The sequence below is a fragment of the Strix uralensis genome, chromosome 2, assembly GCF_047716275.1.
Source record: "Strix uralensis isolate ZFMK-TIS-50842 chromosome 2, bStrUra1, whole genome shotgun sequence".
NCBI lineage: Eukaryota > Metazoa > Chordata > Aves > Strigiformes > Strigidae > Strix > Strix uralensis.
In genome coordinates this window covers 131,124,939-131,143,412 of record NC_133973.1, presented here as the reverse complement: position 1 = coordinate 131,143,412, position 18,474 = coordinate 131,124,939, and the positions used below count along the sequence as shown (strand labels likewise).

The 18,474-nt window shown below is 37.1% G+C and overlaps 1 protein-coding gene across 29 annotated transcripts in view; it reads left to right on the top strand.

Annotated features, from left to right (window-relative positions):
• The window catches only part of DLG2 (discs large MAGUK scaffold protein 2), a 1,055,297-nt gene that overhangs the window by 682,777 nt on the left and 354,046 nt on the right, over positions 1 to 18,474 (top strand). For all 29 annotated transcript variants that reach the window (XM_074860344.1, XM_074860343.1, XM_074860342.1 and 26 more), the window contains one exon: positions 12,726 to 12,850. In XM_074860344.1, coding sequence (XP_074716445.1) covers positions 12,726 to 12,850 — 125 coding nt within the window. The remainder of the gene's footprint in view (positions 1 to 12,725; positions 12,851 to 18,474) is intronic.

Below are 18,474 nucleotides of genomic sequence, written 5' to 3'. Positions count from 1 at the left end.
TGCCCTGCTTCAAAACCCACTACAATTCTTTAGCTCTGAAGGGAGTGTGATAATTCTCTCTCCCTTAGGAGGACGGTATAGGAATTCAGGTGTCTTGAAATGGCAATAGTTAATATGCATGTTCATGACAAAAACAGAGGGAAAGTTTCACTGCTAGGAGTACTTACAAATGTTGTTAGCAATAATCTTCCTTTCTACTGAAATTACTTTCTTCTCTGAATTTATCCAATACAGTTGAAAAGTAAAGTTAGTGTAGGAGGCCATAGTATCAGGAGCATACTGCTTGTTTTTCTGTGACTATTTTATGAGTAAAATGTCAAATCCATTTCAATCGCTGTAGTATAGACAGAGTCCTTTTCCCTTTCTGAAAGACTTATTTCTTCCAGGTTTTATTTTGCATTGTTAGTTTGCTGTCTGGGGGGTAAATTTCAGGAACAGAGTAGAAGTAGACTCATGTTTTTTCATGCTACCAATAACAGGAATTTCAGCTTTATTTCTGAGAATGGCTACTCCTAAAATGAATTAACAGAAAAAGGTTTTTAGTGACAGAAAAGCTACTGGTAATACTAAGAAAACTAGATCTGAAAGGCTAAGAATTCAGATAAAAGAATGGACTTTCAAAAGCATTTACTTGTAGCCTGGCTTTTCTTCTGAAATAGGTGGCAATATTGTCAGACATCAATAGGAATAGTTTGATTTGTCTGAAAATTCCACTCATCAAACTTATTACTATACTTAAATAGGCTTATCTGTGTGAGCAGCATCTGTGTGTAACCCAGAGGCATCTCAGGCTGTGATCTTTCCATAGAGAGTCTGAAATCAAGTGAAAATGCGTTTGTTGGCTTTTCCTTTTCTTCTTAAAAGGTGTACATTGGTCAAGTTCTAGTCTAACTTCCATTTTTCTGGTAGGAATCTTGGCTTAGACTCTTGTCTGTTCCCCAGCTGGTCTTCCTGCCACCTCCAAAAAGGCAAAAGTGGCATCTGTACAGATGGGGAGGAAAGGACTTTCTTTTTCCATGAATCACAAGACCATTATTCTCTGTCAATGAATCACTGACAGCCACCCTTAAAATAATGTTACTAAAATTGAAAATTCCTATTAACTTTTCCTAGAAATTTTTAAGATGATTCAATATGATTCATTACCATTTTGTGTATCTGAGTAGGGCATGGGAATTCAGAATTCCTTTGAATTTTCAACAAAAAATAATACCTGATATTATATTGTTGGGAATGGTAGTCTAGTTCTGTGCACAGTATTCTGTCTATTTATTTATATTTGTGCAAACTGTATTCAGCACACTACCAAATGTTTTACAAGTGTTGATGTAAGTAAAGGAACGGTGAACTTTATCTCAACTGATTTCTAGAAGAACAGGAAAATACTGCCCAGGGAATGTTTTTAGCCAAGTTTGGCAAATTGTACCTCGTTAAAGATTGCTCTTCCCTTTTTCCTCCCAGAAGGACACCTGTAAAATTGTTTTTAATAATGTAAAGGAAATGTGCATTTCTCATGTGACAAAATTAATTCGTTTAGTTTCAAATAACTGTGTGAAAGTTGTTCAAGGTACAGTTTTAGCCATGAGTTTCACCTGACTTTCACAGAGACCATGTCAAGAAAGCCTCTGCACTTAAGAATGTGCAGGTACAAATCTTGGAAAGGGAATTTTTGTAGGAACATATCCATGCAAAATGTTTAAATATCATGTAATTGTCAAGATAAAATTTAGACGGGAAATTTTTAGTGACTGAACTATTCCTAGGCTGGCAGCATATATTGATAAACTTATTTTCTATTTGTGACACTTTTATTTCATAGAAACAGAAAATAATTCAGTTTGGAAGGAATTTGTGGAGGTCATCCAGTTCAAGCTCCTGCTCAGAGACAGACAGCTTTGAAGCTATGTCAGATTGCTCAGTGTCATAACCAGTCAAGTTTACTAAGAATAAGAAACAACATGGACACTGAAATGAAATGTTACAATAAAATAGGGTCAGTGCAAAGTCAGAAAAAATGATGAGATTTAGATGTGTGTCTGTGAAAAACAAAGAAGAATGAATCGCATTTTATGTTATTTATCCTTCTTTGTATTTCTTCTCAGTGAAATCTATAGCTGAGCATCATGGGGCCTGAAAGAAAAGTCCTAATTATTATTCAAAATAAGAAAGTGTTTCAAAAGCTTGCTCTAATGTGTATTAAAAGAGAAGGTAATGTGAAGCTCTGTGCTTTGCCACTAGAGTAGTGCGGTGGTGGCAAGGTAAGTGATGCAACACCAGGAATACTCAAGTCATTTGCCTTTAGGATTTGTGCTTAACTTGAAAGCCTTAAGGGCCTCTTAGTTCATTAATAGTTTAGCTTTTTCTTCCAGATTACATGCCCTGAAGATCATGATTTTGAATAAGGAGGCAAATTAAGAGTTTTACTCATGCATTTCCTTTGATGCAGGATTGAATAAGTTGGAAGGAAAAGATTATCAGAATCTTATAATGGATATAAACATTCCTGATTAACCATCTATGTATTTCAGTAAAGAAATATAAGCCAGGAAATTGTTGGGCTATAATATTTTAAAGATATGCTAAAAAAAAAAATGACAAGATGAGAACAACTAAATATACTCATTTTGTATCTGTGAATATGACAGTCAAATGGAAAAGAACAATAGTTTAGACAACAGCTTAGAACTTGGGCTTATTCCAGCACCTTTAATACCCAAGGAGTCTCAAATTCCCCCAAGTGCTTTACAAAGCAATGCTATAGTGATTGTGTGATCTGTTCAAATAAACCCATTTAGGCACGCAGCAGTTTTTCAACACAAAGACTTAGAGCTACAAACTGGTTTAACCAAGGGGTTTCCACATAGTCTCAAGATACCCACTGGGGTTTTCATAGCAATCAGCAGAAAGGGATGAGAGGTGTCATCCTTTAGAGAGGAACTGAAGTCATCACAAGTTTTCGTCTTTCCTTTTAATTGCTAGCACTATGTGGTGAAAACCTGTTGGTTTCCAGAGCTTCAGTAAAATCAGGTTTCTGTTCCCTAAGTCCTTGTACAGAACGTGACTGTCTACTTCTGTCACAAGTTACATTTAAATATGTCTTAATCTCCTCTGGTTTTGCAGATAATTGCATTGTGAAAGCTTCAGTGATGATCATAGAAAAGTTTTTAAAGTAGCCTGTCTCTTGAATAAGCTTTGCTATCCTTTCAATTCCTGTTAGTGTTTTACTCCTACTCCTATTCTTCCCCAACTCCCTTCCGTCTAGTTACTATTATCACTTAGTGGGTGCTTTCCTTTCCCTGACCTGATTTTTTCACTTTTGATTGTGTAGTCCTGGGAGTTTGTAAAGATGTCAGAGTCTGGTTGATGAGAAGTGTAGTGCTAGCCTGGAGTGACACAATATGACAAAGAAAGATTTTTTTCAAGTGAAGTGAAACTTTCCACTCCCTAGAAACAGCATTTTCCTCTTCCAAAGAACATGCATCATTGTTTTGATGAAACATTTTGGATATTTAATTTTCTCCCATGCTACTATTCAGCTACTCATCAGACTGTGTTTTCTGTGACATTTGTTTGCTTTCATTGTATGTAGCTAACTAAAAGAGGGCATATGTTGCCTAACTTTCCCATATGAAACAGAATAGGCAAGGTCATGATGCTCCCATGATGCTGGGAAAGACTATCCGTACAGAGAATACTGAAGTAGGATGAGAAACACGTTGAAGAAAAGTAGGCATACATGTTTGTCACAGATCAGAGGATGTTAATCTGAGCTTAATAGAGATACAATACTGAAAACCAAACCTGAAGAGAGTTCACATCTATCCTTTTGCATCAACCTGTATACAGGCAGAGGACACGCAAGCATTTTTTCAAGAGATTGCTTCACTTTGGTAGTGGTTTCACTCCTTGTCTAGATTTGCTGTTTTACAGTGTTGTAGATTTCACATGCACTATGAAAAAACAAATCCACTGGATCTGTTTTAAAATTCTCCCTCCTGAATGCTGTCCTTCATCTGGGCAGAGCTGAGAGAACAATATCCCTCTACAGATAACATGCGAAAGTAAGCATAAGAAGCAGTTGTAGTTGAAGCAGTTGTAGTCGTCTGTATTGTGGTTTTGTAATGAATGTGCTGAACCTGATAAGGAGCTTGAAAACAACAAATGGCACCGTGAGAGATGAAAATCTGTACCATATGGAGCATAATATAACCATGGAGTCTCGAAACTGTGACGCTGGGGAGTGTGCCAGCATACGTGGGAGAAGTGAGAATTTCATGAATTATGTTACTCTTGAGTAGATTTGAAAGTACAAAAGAGTTCAACAGCACACTGATTAATATGCAAATGTCCCTGTTCTCTGAATGAGACAGAAATGTGTATGTAACGTTTAGGGTTTAGAAACTTGGGCTTTGGATAACACACAGAAGTACAGTATAGTATAGCATGGGCAAATACCTGAAAACATTGCTGGAATGATTTAAATCTAAAGACAGGATTAGATGTGGCAGGATTAGAAAGGTCTAGTATTAGGGTGGGAGATGGCCAAAGAACCCCATACTGTATTGCAGGAAATGGTTTGGTTATTTAGCATGTATCACTCTTTCTTCGGAGTATAAAAACAATGCTAGTATAAATGCCAGATTGTGAAAGAATTGCAAAGCAGAATCCTGTCTTGTCTTAAAGATTTGAGAGCCCTGAGTAGGTGGGTTTAACAAACATTTTCTATCAAAATTTGGAATTAGATGGAAGTGGTTTGCGTATTATAAAATCACCTGTTCATTTCAGTGGGATGAAGCATTATCTTGTTAAGCTGTTGTTTGCAATGTGGCTGTGTGCTGTTGAATCGGCATTGTTGAGTGATGGGTAAAACACCCCCACTATACATGTGCCATTGAACTAAGCACGGCTGAGTGAAAGGTAGAAAAAAATCCTTCAAAATCCTATCACTTCATTGTCAGATGGATAAAAGACAGTTGTATTTTTTAGGTGCAAAGTACTTTGTGGAGAAAAAATATTATTGAACAAACTCTGCAAAAGTACTTACACCTACTGATCTTTCCAGCAACCTCAGATGATCATCCTCTTCTCGGGCTTGGTGCATCTAGAGGTATTCCTTCCATATAATCATCTTAGGTGCCAAACTAAGAAATCTTATCTGCTTTAGCACAGAGAAAAAGAGAACTCTTATGAACAACTATTTCAGAGCAGCAGCAAATCCTGGTCTGTATCTAAACCTCCCATGACTGTCAATTAGGGTCAGAGTTTTCAATCATTTGTCTCATTTGTTACTTGATTCACTCTACTTGCCCCACAGCTCTTAGTGTTTTTTTACCCCATCTCTTGCCAAAAAAATTAATTCCCCACAGTTTTCTAGGCTTGACTCATTCTCAGCTTTCACTTTCTCATGCTGTTGAGTAGTTCTTGGAGAAACCTAACATTGCAGAACAAGGGTGAATGTGGTTTATGGAAGGAGGTGTTGGTTTTTTTGTCTCATGGGAGAAGGTGTTGGTTTTTTTCATCTGAAACGGAAGTATCCTGAGGGAAGAATCATAAGGGGAGCCACTGCTGGTAGCAGCCTTAGCCAGGACTCAGGTATTGCTGTTTTGTAAAACTGCTTTTTGTTATTAAAAAGGTACCGTGTGAGAGATTCATTTTGGATATAACAAAAATTTGCTGAGTATTCCAGCCAAATTGTTTTGAGTATCTGTAGAAAACAAGTATTAGTTTCATATTTTACTTTTTATAAGAAAGTTTCAAAGTGTGACTTCACTTAAGCAGAAATGTAAAATTTAAAAATTAATATGCAGTGATTAAAAAAACTTACTAAAGTGTATGAAAAAGTCAAGTTTCAAATGAAGTGTCTCAGGGTATGTTTCATAGTTCAAGTAAGGGACATGTTTTTCCACCATCTGAAATAAAGTCAACAGTAGTTCATGAATTAACATGTCCTCACGGCAACATTTACTTACAGGAAGGTGCTGCATTAGAAGACCTGAAAAGCAAAACCAAGTAAATCTCATTTTTAACAAAACTACCATAATTGCTAAGCCAACACCACCATCAGAAAAGTGTGCGTTACTTACACAGAGCGAGAAAGTGCCCTGCTTGTAGCAGCCAAAGCTGAAAAGCTTTAGGATTTTGATGCATGTATGTCAAATTCTGAAAATCTGTCAAATGCATACCAAGTCTACACTGACTTCAGAGGATATAACTTACCTTTGTATTGAAGTATTTTGAAATTTTGCATAAAGAAGAAACCAGCATTGCTTAGATTAAAGAAAGGTTAGAATTTACTGAACCTACAGATCATTAGTGCTCATAAAAAGCTGAAGGATAATTCCGATTGTAAAATTCAACAGACAACTTTTTAAGGAGTATCAAGTAACAAAGTTGATAGGGTCTTTGAAAGTTGTAATAAAGGAAGACAGAAAAAAATATAGCATGTATTTAGGAATGAGTCAGCTATTATTCTGTGAGCTTTCTCTTGACTAAACTTGCTCTGACAAAACCTGCAAATTTAGGCAGCAATTCATACTTTAAAGCCATCTGTAAAAGATGTGAGAGGGAAAAGCATTTCACAAATTTGGCTGTGAACACCAGAGCAGAGGTAGGAAGCCTGCAGGTAAAAAAAAAAAAACAAACGCAAACATCTTCAGATAAAATTATATGTATTTTAGGTACACTATTAAGAATAAAGCACATAAGCTGTGTTTTCTGTTTGTGTTTTCTTCACTACATTAAATTCTGCTTCTTATGAACATGTGGTCTGTCAAGGGAAGATTTTTTTTAAAGTCTCGAAATTTTATAGGGGAACAGAATTACTGCAAGGTTACAAGTCACAGATTAAGGTATTTATTATCTAATTAACCATTTTTCCCCTATCATTTCTGTTTAAAAGTTTGCAGCACTTTACATATGTATATTGGTACTGCCCTTTCCTTTTCTCCTCTCTTCCCCAAGCAATAAAACTTTCCACAAAGAAATAGTAACAAACAAGTGCAAGCTCACACAGGCAGTGAGGGTCAGGAATTTTGATTCTCTCTCTGTCCGTGAATGGGCATGGACGCTTCATCCACAAACATGTATGCTGTGACCACTCTTAACTTCCCTTGTGTTTACTGATAAGCAGCATTTCTTAGGGCCTAATGGAAGAGTTGTCATACATATCTGTGATACTGTGTTTGGATTTAGGTTTACTGTGAAGCAGGAAAACAATCATATTGTGGAAACTTGATGTTCTTACTTGGACAAACCCCTTGAAACCAGTGGAAAGCACAGATTTATTTCATAAAAAGATTTATGTCAATTCTTTTATTTACATACTACTATTTATTATTTGCATAGTTCAGCACATTACAGCTTTATAAACACTTAGATTCCTTAACAGCTAAGCAAAATGGCTTCCTTAAACCTGTAAATAAAAAAAAAAAAACAAAAAACCACAAAGATCACTTCAGTAATAGAGACTGTGAGAGTATGTGTTGTCACCTGAAAGAGCTTTCAACCTCTGGAAACCATTCTGGGAAGTGCAGTTCCTCACTCTGTCTTGGACTTTTTGCTGAGTGATGGACTCTGTGAAACAGGCTCCCTGGTACGCTGCCATGACAGGGTGAGGTTGCAGCAACAGTTAAGTGAATTCTGTGCAGTTCACATCTATTTTTTTTCTGACTTAAATGCCAGAGAGCTTCAAAATCATGTCACTTCAGAACATTATCAGAAATTCTTTTAGGAGCACTGAAGTAATTAAGTCATTCAAAAAGTGTCTATGTGAGTTCTGCTGTCACCTTATTGATTAGAATAAAAAAAAAAGGAAATTAAAATGGAAGACAACTTCTATGTGATTGTGGTATGCCTATTTAGTATGACAGAATACAAATCACTTGGCCCTTATACAGGGAAGAGCTCAGTCTGCTCTTGATGTGCATTTCTGCTCTCATTTCTGCTTCTTGAATTTATATTCTTCTGTGATTTTGTTAAAGACTGACTTTACATCATTCATAATCAAACTCTGCTCCAAGGCGAAATGCAGCTCTTGAGCAGAAAGAAGAAAAAAATGAGACACATTAAGGAAGAAATCATTTGTAGAAGTGTATGGAAGGCTATCATCCATGGAGAGCTGTAATGTCATGGGAAAATAACTTCAGAAGTTCTCAGTGTCAACTTAACTCTGTTTCCATGGAAATCAGTGTGGAACACTTCTGGGGATTACTCTCTGGCAAAATAAAATGCTGCAACCTATGAAAATGCAGTCTGTTATATGGCTGCTCACAGTGGCGTGTAAAAGGAGAAGAATGCAAGATGGAAGGCTAAATAAGAAGAAGGATGGGTCTCATGGCCTTCTGGCTACCCAAAACCATTACCTGCTGGGGTTTCTTACTTTATTTTTGTGATCTTTATGTTGGCTGTATAACAAGTCTTGAGGGAAGAGATTCAAACTGCCCAGAACTTGCAAGTTTTATCTTCTTCCCCTGGCATGTGAATCATCCATCATCTTATTCTGATCCTAAGTGGTGTGTTTCAGTGTTTGTAGAAGGTGTAACACCAGTCATCTGAAGTGATACTGTGTCTCTCTTGGAGGTCGTCTGCCCCTCCAGGGCCAGAAGAATTACAGCCAGGCCTCTTCCCTGCTCAGGCTGAGCTGTAAAGAACTCAGCTGATCCTTGTTGAGGTGCAAAGTGCTGTCTGAGAAAGGCATAAAAGAGGCAGGCTTGTGTAGTAAACCTTAAGAAGAAGTACTGACCTTCCCTTCAGAGAACAGGAAGGAGGCCTCTGGGGCTGGGGTGGGAGAAATTATTTTGATTTGGTAGTTTGACCTAAGTTTCTCTGTTTGGAAAGTAAAGCTGAGCCAAGAGAGAAATTTGAGCTTGATGGTAAATCCCTGAGAAGCATGAGATCCAGCATGAATAGGAGGAATGAGACAACAGCTTTTTAAGCCAAACTAGGCATGTTATACTATGCTAAGCCTTTTGTCAGGCTGTGTGCATGACTGAGGCCTTGCAACAAAAGGTGGGGAAGCTAGTAAGAAACTAAACTAACAATTAAAAAAATACATTCATGCATCTACTGCTGAGTAGTTTTATGCAAATCTTCCCTGTATAGTCAGTAACTAATTATATGAAGTTTTTATAGTAGTAGCAATTGAAAACTTGGACAAAGAGATGGCAAGATTTAGGTCAAGAGAATTTAGCTAATATGAATGGAACATAAAATTATTTGGATATGGACACTTATATATTTGGATATGCAAATAACAATGTTTGAGCAATGCCATTAAAGTTAGTAGGTCTGAGACTTGTTCAGAGTTTTTTGTCCCCTACATAGGTTTTGGGATTTTTGGCTAGATTTCTTTCACCAAAGAATTCTGAAACAGAGCAGGCAAGCATATTTAGGCCTGAATATGAATCTCAATTAAAAAGTATCAATGAAGTATCCCAAAGGAGGAAGACTTCCATTGCTTTACACCTCTTCTGCTCCGTATCAGCTGCTATTAGTTCTTATTAAACATTTATCTGCATTGTCACCAGGCCTCTGAGCTCATTGTTAACTTGCTTTGTAAGCATCCAAGAGAAGTAAGGCTTGTAATAGAAAGAGGGTAGTGAATTAACTTGACAGATATTTACGGGGAACCACTTCCAAACATGAGAGTCAGCATGAAAGAAAGTGTGAATGTTCCACCTTGGAAAATGCAGCGGCTAAGTGATGGTTCAGCTGCTGTTTTGGGCTGAGGGAAGGCAGACATTTTCATTGGTTAACATGAAATGACAGGGAGACAGAGATATGCCAAGAAAAGCTGCGAAGATGATTAACACTCTCTTTTTCTGGGACGGAAACAAAGGACATGCAAAAAGTAAAGGGTGGGGAGCTAACCCTCACAGAAAGGTTCAGGAAGTGTTGTACTAGTAGACAGTACTTAATTGGAACTTGGAGTTACAGCTCGTCAACTGCAATGAGTATTTAATATAACAACCATATGCTGATGAACCTGTGCACTAGTAAGATGGAGCATGAGGTGAGAGATCTGTACATCAGTATTGCTGTTCAGAACTGAAATACAGTAGTTTTTAACCAGAATGTTCCTACTGTATTATTTTTCAACCCAAGGCCATTAAAAGTCCAGCTACCCATGAGTGATGGTAGCCATGCTTTTAGCCTTGTTGGCCATGAGCTGTACAAAGACAGAAGACTTTTCCATGTAGCCAATACAGACCCTTCAAGAACCACAGTGAAAAACACTGTGTAATTGCTCTTAGCTTTTGTAGTACAGTTTCTGGTGCAGGAAAGCCTTGGAGGGATATACCTTGCTGCGGAGGCAGCTACTGTCTTACAGCTTGTAGATCCTGTTGATCAAGTCAAGGACTGCAGCCAGAATAATTGCTTGAAATTTTCTGGATACAAAAGTGGCAGTGAGGAGTGCTGCCCTGTTCTTTTAAAAGGTTATTCCTAAGGGGCAAAATCGGAATAGTCTTGCAGTATAACAGATGCATATTTATGGATAAATGTCAAGGGCTAGCACTGATTCTCCTGAGAAGTCTGTAGCAGTTTTACCACATCACTGCTTACAGTCAGCATTGCTATATTTTTTAGCTCTAAAAAGTTAATGGAAAAAAGTATGGTAGGAGGAAAAGAGCACAGGGAAAGTGTGAAACCTTTTCAGAAATTATTTCCTGCTAAGAAATCTAATGAACTTTATGTGAAGAACTGTTAACAGCTAAGCACACTGCACATAACAGCCAATCTTTGATAGTTTTTAAAGCTCTTCAGGCATGCTTTTTTATTATGATATAGCTGTTTATGTTCCCTAACCGACTAAAAATTATGTCCAGATTTCTCCTTGCTACCCCATTCTTCCTCTTTCCTTACCACGAGCAGGTCTGGAAATCCACCTCTATTCAAAACCACAGATTATTGCATATTTTTTAAATCTCTTTGCAGTTAAGAATAAAACCAACAATTTAATTCTAATTTTTTTAAAGGTTTTTTTTTTTTTTTTCTTAAAAATCAAGTATTACTGACTCTAAGTTTCTAGAAATTTGCCCTTGGTTTTAGTAGTGTTTTAAGGCTTTTGTCCAGGCTTCCTGCAGTGTGTATAAGTACACATTTTTTCATTCTTATGTGTTGGAAGATTAGCTTCATTAATAATATGACATATAGAAAAACTTACAGGAAAATATTCTTAAAGTATTTTTAGAGTGCATGTTGGTGTAGAGTGCATTGTATAATTAGGCATGTGTTAAAATATTGGGAAAATAACCTGAATCTGAGATGATCCTAATGATGAAAGGGAAATTAAACCAAAGATTTATAATGGTGGCCTGGAGATGTTTATTAACTCTACAGAAAATATATACAGAGTGTTTCAGTATTATAATATTTTTCATATTATAGCTAGCTGACAAGTATTGAGATATGTGTAGTCCTAAATCCTTCTCCTTGGATTCTAAATTAGTTCAGTACTGAAAATTTATTCACAATTATGCTGCAGATTGCATGTACATCTCTTGAGTAACGAGAACTGCATCACTCATGAATGCAGAATACTGATAACAGAATTGAGAATTTGACATGCTGCAGGCAGGCAACAGGCAGGCTTTCTCACACAAAGTGCATTGCATGCCTGACCTACTAATTGAAGTACAGTTCAAAAACGCAGAAATTAAATTTGATTTAAATTTAAACAAACAAAAAAAAAAGTATAGACCTGCCATTTTTATCAGTAACTCTTCTCACTAGGACTGGATACCTGTCCACAAGTAGAAGTTGATGAAATAAAAGTATTTTTAGTGCCCTGAACATATTTCATTCACAGTAGTGTACATATTCTGCAGTATCAACAGTGTTGGATCACTGTGATAAGCCTAAATACCTAATCATAAAAATACTTTGGTATGAGAGAGACTTAATCAAGTATTGCCTTGAATTTTAAGACTCCATCTATGCATAGGGGGTGTCTTAAACCTGCATCTCCCTTCTATAAATAAGAAAGAATCCCTTGCAAAAAATAATGTTTATAGAGAAAAGCATAATAACATATACTTCCAAAAAGGGTTAGAATTGTGGGTTTGAATTCTATGTGAAAAACAGTGACTTAATTTGCAAGGGTATGTATGTGTGTACATGCCTATTTAGCCTTCATGATATTCTCACAAGTAGTAGAAGCAGTAAGTAGGTTTATTGAGTAGACTCTCATAATGTGTCTTTCAAACATTTCATTCTAGCAAATCAGTAAGATGAAAGAAAGTCTTGTGGATTTTTTTTAAAGCATGTGAATCTGAGCAATGATCACTTTTCAAGAGAAAAGTGTACTAAAATATTTCAGAGCTAAATGTTATTCACTGTTAATGTTTATAAATGACAGTGGGTTTTAAAGTCTTTTTTCAAAGCTCTGAAGTGTTTTTAGCCTCTAGCTCTCATTGACTTGGATAAATTCATATTGGAGTTCAGATGATAATTTATGTAACTGCTTTTGAAAACAATTAAATTTAGGTTAAATCCTGTTTCTATAGGAGCATCCATTAACTCTGCCATTAAGTCTGGGAAATCTTTCTGTTCACAGCCTCTGTTCTTTAACTGACGATTTTTTCTGACTGAGTCACCTGCCTTCAAGTATGGAGTTGCCAAATAAAGTGATTTCTTTAAGAAGCAAGGATAATTTGCTCATGCACTGCAAATAAATTCTGTAGAAATCTAGCATCTGGTGACGCATTTACTTTTTTTTATTTTTCCAGGGGAATTCCGGCCTGGGATTCAGTATCGCTGGAGGAACAGATAACCCACACATTGGGGATGATCCTGGGATATTCATTACTAAGATTATACCAGGAGGAGCTGCAGCAGAGGATGGAAGACTCAGGTAAAAATGAAGTAATTATGTATGTTTGGATACAAAATGGATCATTATTATAAATTATTCTCTAGGACTCAAAAGCCAACTGGGTCTTTCATGGGGTCAAGGGAAGTAAATGACATATTCGAGTCTCCATTCTGCTAAGGTAGAAGAGCTGATTTAAGTAGCTTAGAGCAACTGAATAAGGTTAGTTAAGTCCTGTATAAAGGGGGATTTGCTGGTGCCATCTTCATCTGTGTACCAGTCATTTCATTTAGTCAAAGGGCAAGATGAGAGACAGAAGGAGGAAACAGGCACATCAGCAGGAAAATCTTCCCTGCTTGGTCTTGTTCATGGCTGAAGGACTATGCATTGGTGTTACGCATTAAGGCTGTCAAGACTTCCCAAACTACAGAGCCACTGCTAAATAGCCACAGCTGTTTGTAGACACTTCCTGTTATTCGACTGCAGTAGTAAGGTGTGCTTACTGCTGTTCCCAAACATTTTTTTGCTCTGTGAGGATGTGATTGTTATGCTCTATATTCTGAGTCACCTCCAGAGTAATCTATTGCTGTGCTCATGAGATAGACACACAGGTCACCCCTGGTTCTCAGATACATGGTAGCACATCTCTTAAACAAGTGGAACCACAGAAGTGCTTGTGCTTCTCTTTCCTTATGGACTGAATGCAGAAAGGCTTCTGTCTATCACAGAGACTGCCACCCATCTGTCAGTCATGAAGCCTGCTGATGCTCCAAAAAGGCAATTTAGCTGGAAAGACTTGGGATAAAATTCTAAAGCTTTCATGATCTCAGCACTGGAATCTGAGTTCTGGGAGCCTTTGCCAAAAACAGATGGTCTAAAATTCATGAGATGGGACCAGATGGTAGCAATAACTTTTTTTCCCAAAGCCTTTTCCTTTAATTCAAAGTTAAAAGTAGGGGGAGTTGGCCAGTTCTTAGAGCAAGTTTTGGATTTTTCTTATAGTGGGTTAGTAATTTGATTTTGGAAACCATTCTTATTTTTACTGTGATAGTGATGAGGAGTCATGGTGGTTGGCAGTGCCTGAAGAAATTATGGTCTGAATATGACTGTAGACAAAAGGAGTAAGAATAATCTCATGCAACTTTATGACTAAAATGCAGCTATCTACGCCTAAGCTAGTCATCTTAGAATCTCCTAACAGTGAAGAAAAACCCAAGCATTTCTAGGTTGTGATTCATCTCATCCTAAAGTCAATGTCTAAAATAGAACAGACAAATCACATCTTAAAAGGGCCTATATTTTCACTGGTGACTCAAGTGAAAAGGAGTTTCTTCACCTAGTTCAGCTGTAGTGATCTATACTGCAAATGTTTGCATTGGGCCAGATAAGCTTAATGCAAAACAGAGCATGAGGAAACAGCACTATTTGGAAATCATGCTATCAAATTTGACATGATGAAGAGCATTAGGGGGGTCTTAAACCTGCATCTACCTTTCTACAAATAAGAAAGAATGCCTTGCAAAAAATAGTATCTTTTTAGTAGAGTTTTTAATTACTTTTGAAAGCTTTTTTAGTTTAAACTATTAGGACAGAAGCCACTGCAGTATTTTGTCATGCTATCTTTGTATGAAATCAAATATTTCATAACTCATTGCTATACTAATTACTGTAAATTTAACTTATGTGAATATTTAGTAATTATTGTGTTGTAAAGGTCTTAGAAAGACCTTCTAAACCCACAAAAAATAGCATACAAATGTAATTCATTAATCCATGGTAAGATTAGACCTGGCAAACTTTCTGTTTTGTAATAAAAGTTAAGTAGTACAAGTATAGTTATCTCAATACTAAGACTTAGATAGTATTCTTACAGTATTTGTTAGCACATTTTGAAGTAAAATGTTATAATTGATAAGCATATATTTGGCATGATCATTTTTCCTATTCTCATTTGTAAACATAGTTTTTACAAAGATTCCTCCTTTCCTTGTTTTATCTGGTAAATGGATTTTACTTTGCTATGATGCTAGCAAAGACATAATCCTGTCATGTTTTAGGAACACCTGAAAATGTATTTATCAGTGATCATTACTGATGTGCCACTGAAGAGAAGAGCTATCCTGGGGCAGTCTCCACTGACTTACATGATAATTAATTTTACATATCAGAGTTTATCAGCTAAGGCCACTCTACAGGAACAAAAGCTCAACAACACGCAGTAACATCTGCCAAGAATAGCAATAACCTAGGTTCCTAGCAAAAGCCCAATTTTTAGTTATCTGAGAACGGGAGATTGGTGTTTATGCACAGAAAAACTATATACTTTCTCATGTCCATTTTTGCCTCAGACTCTGCCTGCAGATACTCTATATTATATAGTAGTGCAGACTGTTTGAACTGCCTTCTAAATCTACTGTCTGTTTTATAAATCATAAAAGCCTGTAAAACTACTTCTACTGCATTTTACATGAAGTCCTTTTGATCTAACTTAGCTGAGTGAAGTTCTTCAAATAGCGAGACTGTGAAGAGACCGGCAAGAAATGGACTTAATGCAAATCTTACATATGTGTGTGTTTACAAGTGGAGAGGAGTAGGTCAACTGGATTTTCATGTAAGTCCAACAAAAGCAAATGCAACCTCCTGCACCTTGGAAGGAGTAACTCTCCAGTGGCAATTTATAGTTGTAAGTACATAAATATCAGGTATAAATACCTGATGGGAGGGAATGAAGCAAAAGGAGCCAGACTTTTATCAGTAATGTACAGCAACAGGGAAAGGAGCAACAGACACAAAACACATGAAATTCCACTTGAACATCAGGAAACACTTTTTTACTGTGAGAGTGACAGCCTCTGGGCACAGATGCCCAGAGAGGTTGTGGACTCTCCATCCTTGGAGATACTCAAAACCAGACCAGACACGTTCCTGGACAACCTGTTCTAGCTAAGCTTGCTTCACCAGGGAGGGTTTGATGAGGTGATCTCAAGAGGTGCTTCCCAACCTAAATGATACTGTGATTCTGTAACTTCCACCTGAGTCAGCAGTGTGCCCTGGCAGCGATGAACACCAGCATGGAGGTCAACAGAGATGCACAGAGAAAGGACTGGAGGCCACAGTCACATGATGCAGTAAGGAAAATTCCAGTTGGGTCTGAGGAAAAAAAAAGTCTTTTTAATAAGGTTAGTAAGGCACTATAACTGGTGGTTCAGTGAGATTATGGGATCTCTGTCTTTTAGAGGGATTCAGAGTTTATCTGGACAAAGTCCTGAGCAATGTGATTGAACTTACAATTTGGCCCTGCTTTGAGAAGGAGGTTGGACTAGATGACCTCCAGAGGTCTCTTCCACCCTGAATTGTTCTCTGATTATGTAGATTATTCTTATATATAAAACCTGTGTGTGAGGCTGGAACAAAGGTGATTAAGTGCCTGGGGTTTTTTTCCTTTAGTGGAGAACAGTACTTTTATTGACCATAGGTACAATTTGGGTTTGTATCACTTCATGGCCCATATCTCTACTTAAAAAATAGTAAAAGTTGTCAGCTACTTTAGACTACATTAATTTTAATAAAACATCCCTGGTTTTGAAAGACTTCTTGAACTTTCAAATACTAATCACAGAAGCACAGAATCACAGAATATCTCAAGCTGGAAGGGACCCATAAGGATCGAGTCCAACTCCTTGCTCCTCGCAGGACTACCTAAAACTAAACCATATGACTAAGAGCATGGTCTAGACACTCCTTGAACTCTGACAGGCTTGGTGCCATGACCACTTCCCTGGGGAGCCTGTTTCAGTGACCATCCACCCTCTCAGTAAAGAACCTTTTCCTAACGTCCAAGCTGAACTTCCCCTGACACAGCTTCACTCTATTTCCTCACGTCCTATCACTGGTCACCAGAGAAAGGAGATCAGCACCTCCCACTCCGCTGCCCCCCTTGAGGAACAACTACTATGTTCACATACTACCTTCCCTGAAATGCACTGTCTTCTAGAACTAGTATAAGACCAATACACTGCATAATTCAGATTTTAGAAGACATTTTAGATTAAGTACACTGACTCCTAATCTCACAAAATACAGACAGCTGTGGAATCTTTTATGATGTCCATATAATATATAGGAGATAATTTCATATATAGTAAATAATGGAATAAAAATTAATTAATTTTAGATTTGATTAGCTAAATGTGAATATAAAACCTTGGGACTAACTGAAAATTAGTTTTTTCTGAATGCTGCATACTGTGTTTCTTTGAAGCTTTAAGTTTCAAGTCAGTGACAGACAGAGAATATAAAACCTCCAGAAGCAGCAACCATTCCCACTGAGTTGAAGGAGAATTCCTCTCAACAGTTTGATCTTTCAAGACTTTTGATGCATAAAAACTTTTGCTTCTATCTCACAAATGTCAGTTGTCCATGGGCAAACATCTACTTTTTAATAAAGAAGCTCTGAACTTAGACTTCTTTTACTCTCTGAAAGAAAGAGAATTCCAGTAATTTATGGCTCAGTGCCATTTTTTTGTTTTATTTGAGTTTGTGTCACAGAAAAAAATACAGTGGTTGGCTCAATTGCCTAGATAAAGCAAAGAACATCAGTACACTATCTCAGCAGTTCCTTTTATTGACATTTATTGATCATAAGTGAAATTCTGGCTTCTAAAAGGCAACACACATCTGAAAATGCAGCATACTCTGTGAAAAGAAGAGTGATCAGCTTATGACACTAGAAGCACAGTGTAGTGGTACAACGTGATTAAAAAAAATAGTGAAAGAATAATGAAAAGCTTTCAATTATGACCAAGTTTTAAAAAGCAGAATCCCAGAATATGAATTTATTTTCAGCAACCATAAACCAACACTGTTTTGAGTCAAGAATCATTCTTTCTGTTTACAGTTTCTCACAGTCCAATTCCGATCTTATGGTGGAAGTATTTTTCTCAAAACTCTGTCTACAGGAATGAATGGGTCATATGAGTTCCTTGTCTATTGCTATCAGAAAATATGCTCTTCTTTTTTGTGAAGACAAGTTTGAAAATGTGAATTTTAAAAGCTATTAGGATCTAAAAACCAAGAAAGTCTTAGACAGAACAAGGATTCCAATCATATGTTTCATACCAATCTCTTGGTCATAGGCATTTTACTGAACCTGTGATTCAAAAATCAGTTACTGCATATATGACTGAACGAGTTTATTCGCAGGACTGTGAGATAGACTGGGACGGCCTTGAGCTTGAATTTCAAGGGTTAATGTTATACCGAAGGTTATTTTGGTATTTGAGCCTGAGCTGTACTCAAGAGGAAAGAGGGTTGATGTGAGGGGTGAGTCAAAGGGAAGAAAGTGGTTGTGCCTGAAGGTACGCTGACCTGGTAAGCTGCCCGGACCTGTAGCTGTTTCATTCATTCTTTCTTCTAGGAAACTGGTTTCCAGTCTTTCCATTTGTGAACCTATCAAATTTTGTTCCTTAGGAATGTGGATGTTTGTAAGGACAACTTAAACACGTTGAGAAAAGTAGATCGATCGAGGGTTACCTTCGGCAGACTGATCAGAAACAGCACATGTACCCCCAGCTAGCTGAATACCATAGGTTAAAAACTACTAAGGCTGTACAGTGTTTATCTTTCCTTTGTAAATGTGTCTTTCCTGATGTTACTTTAATTACTGA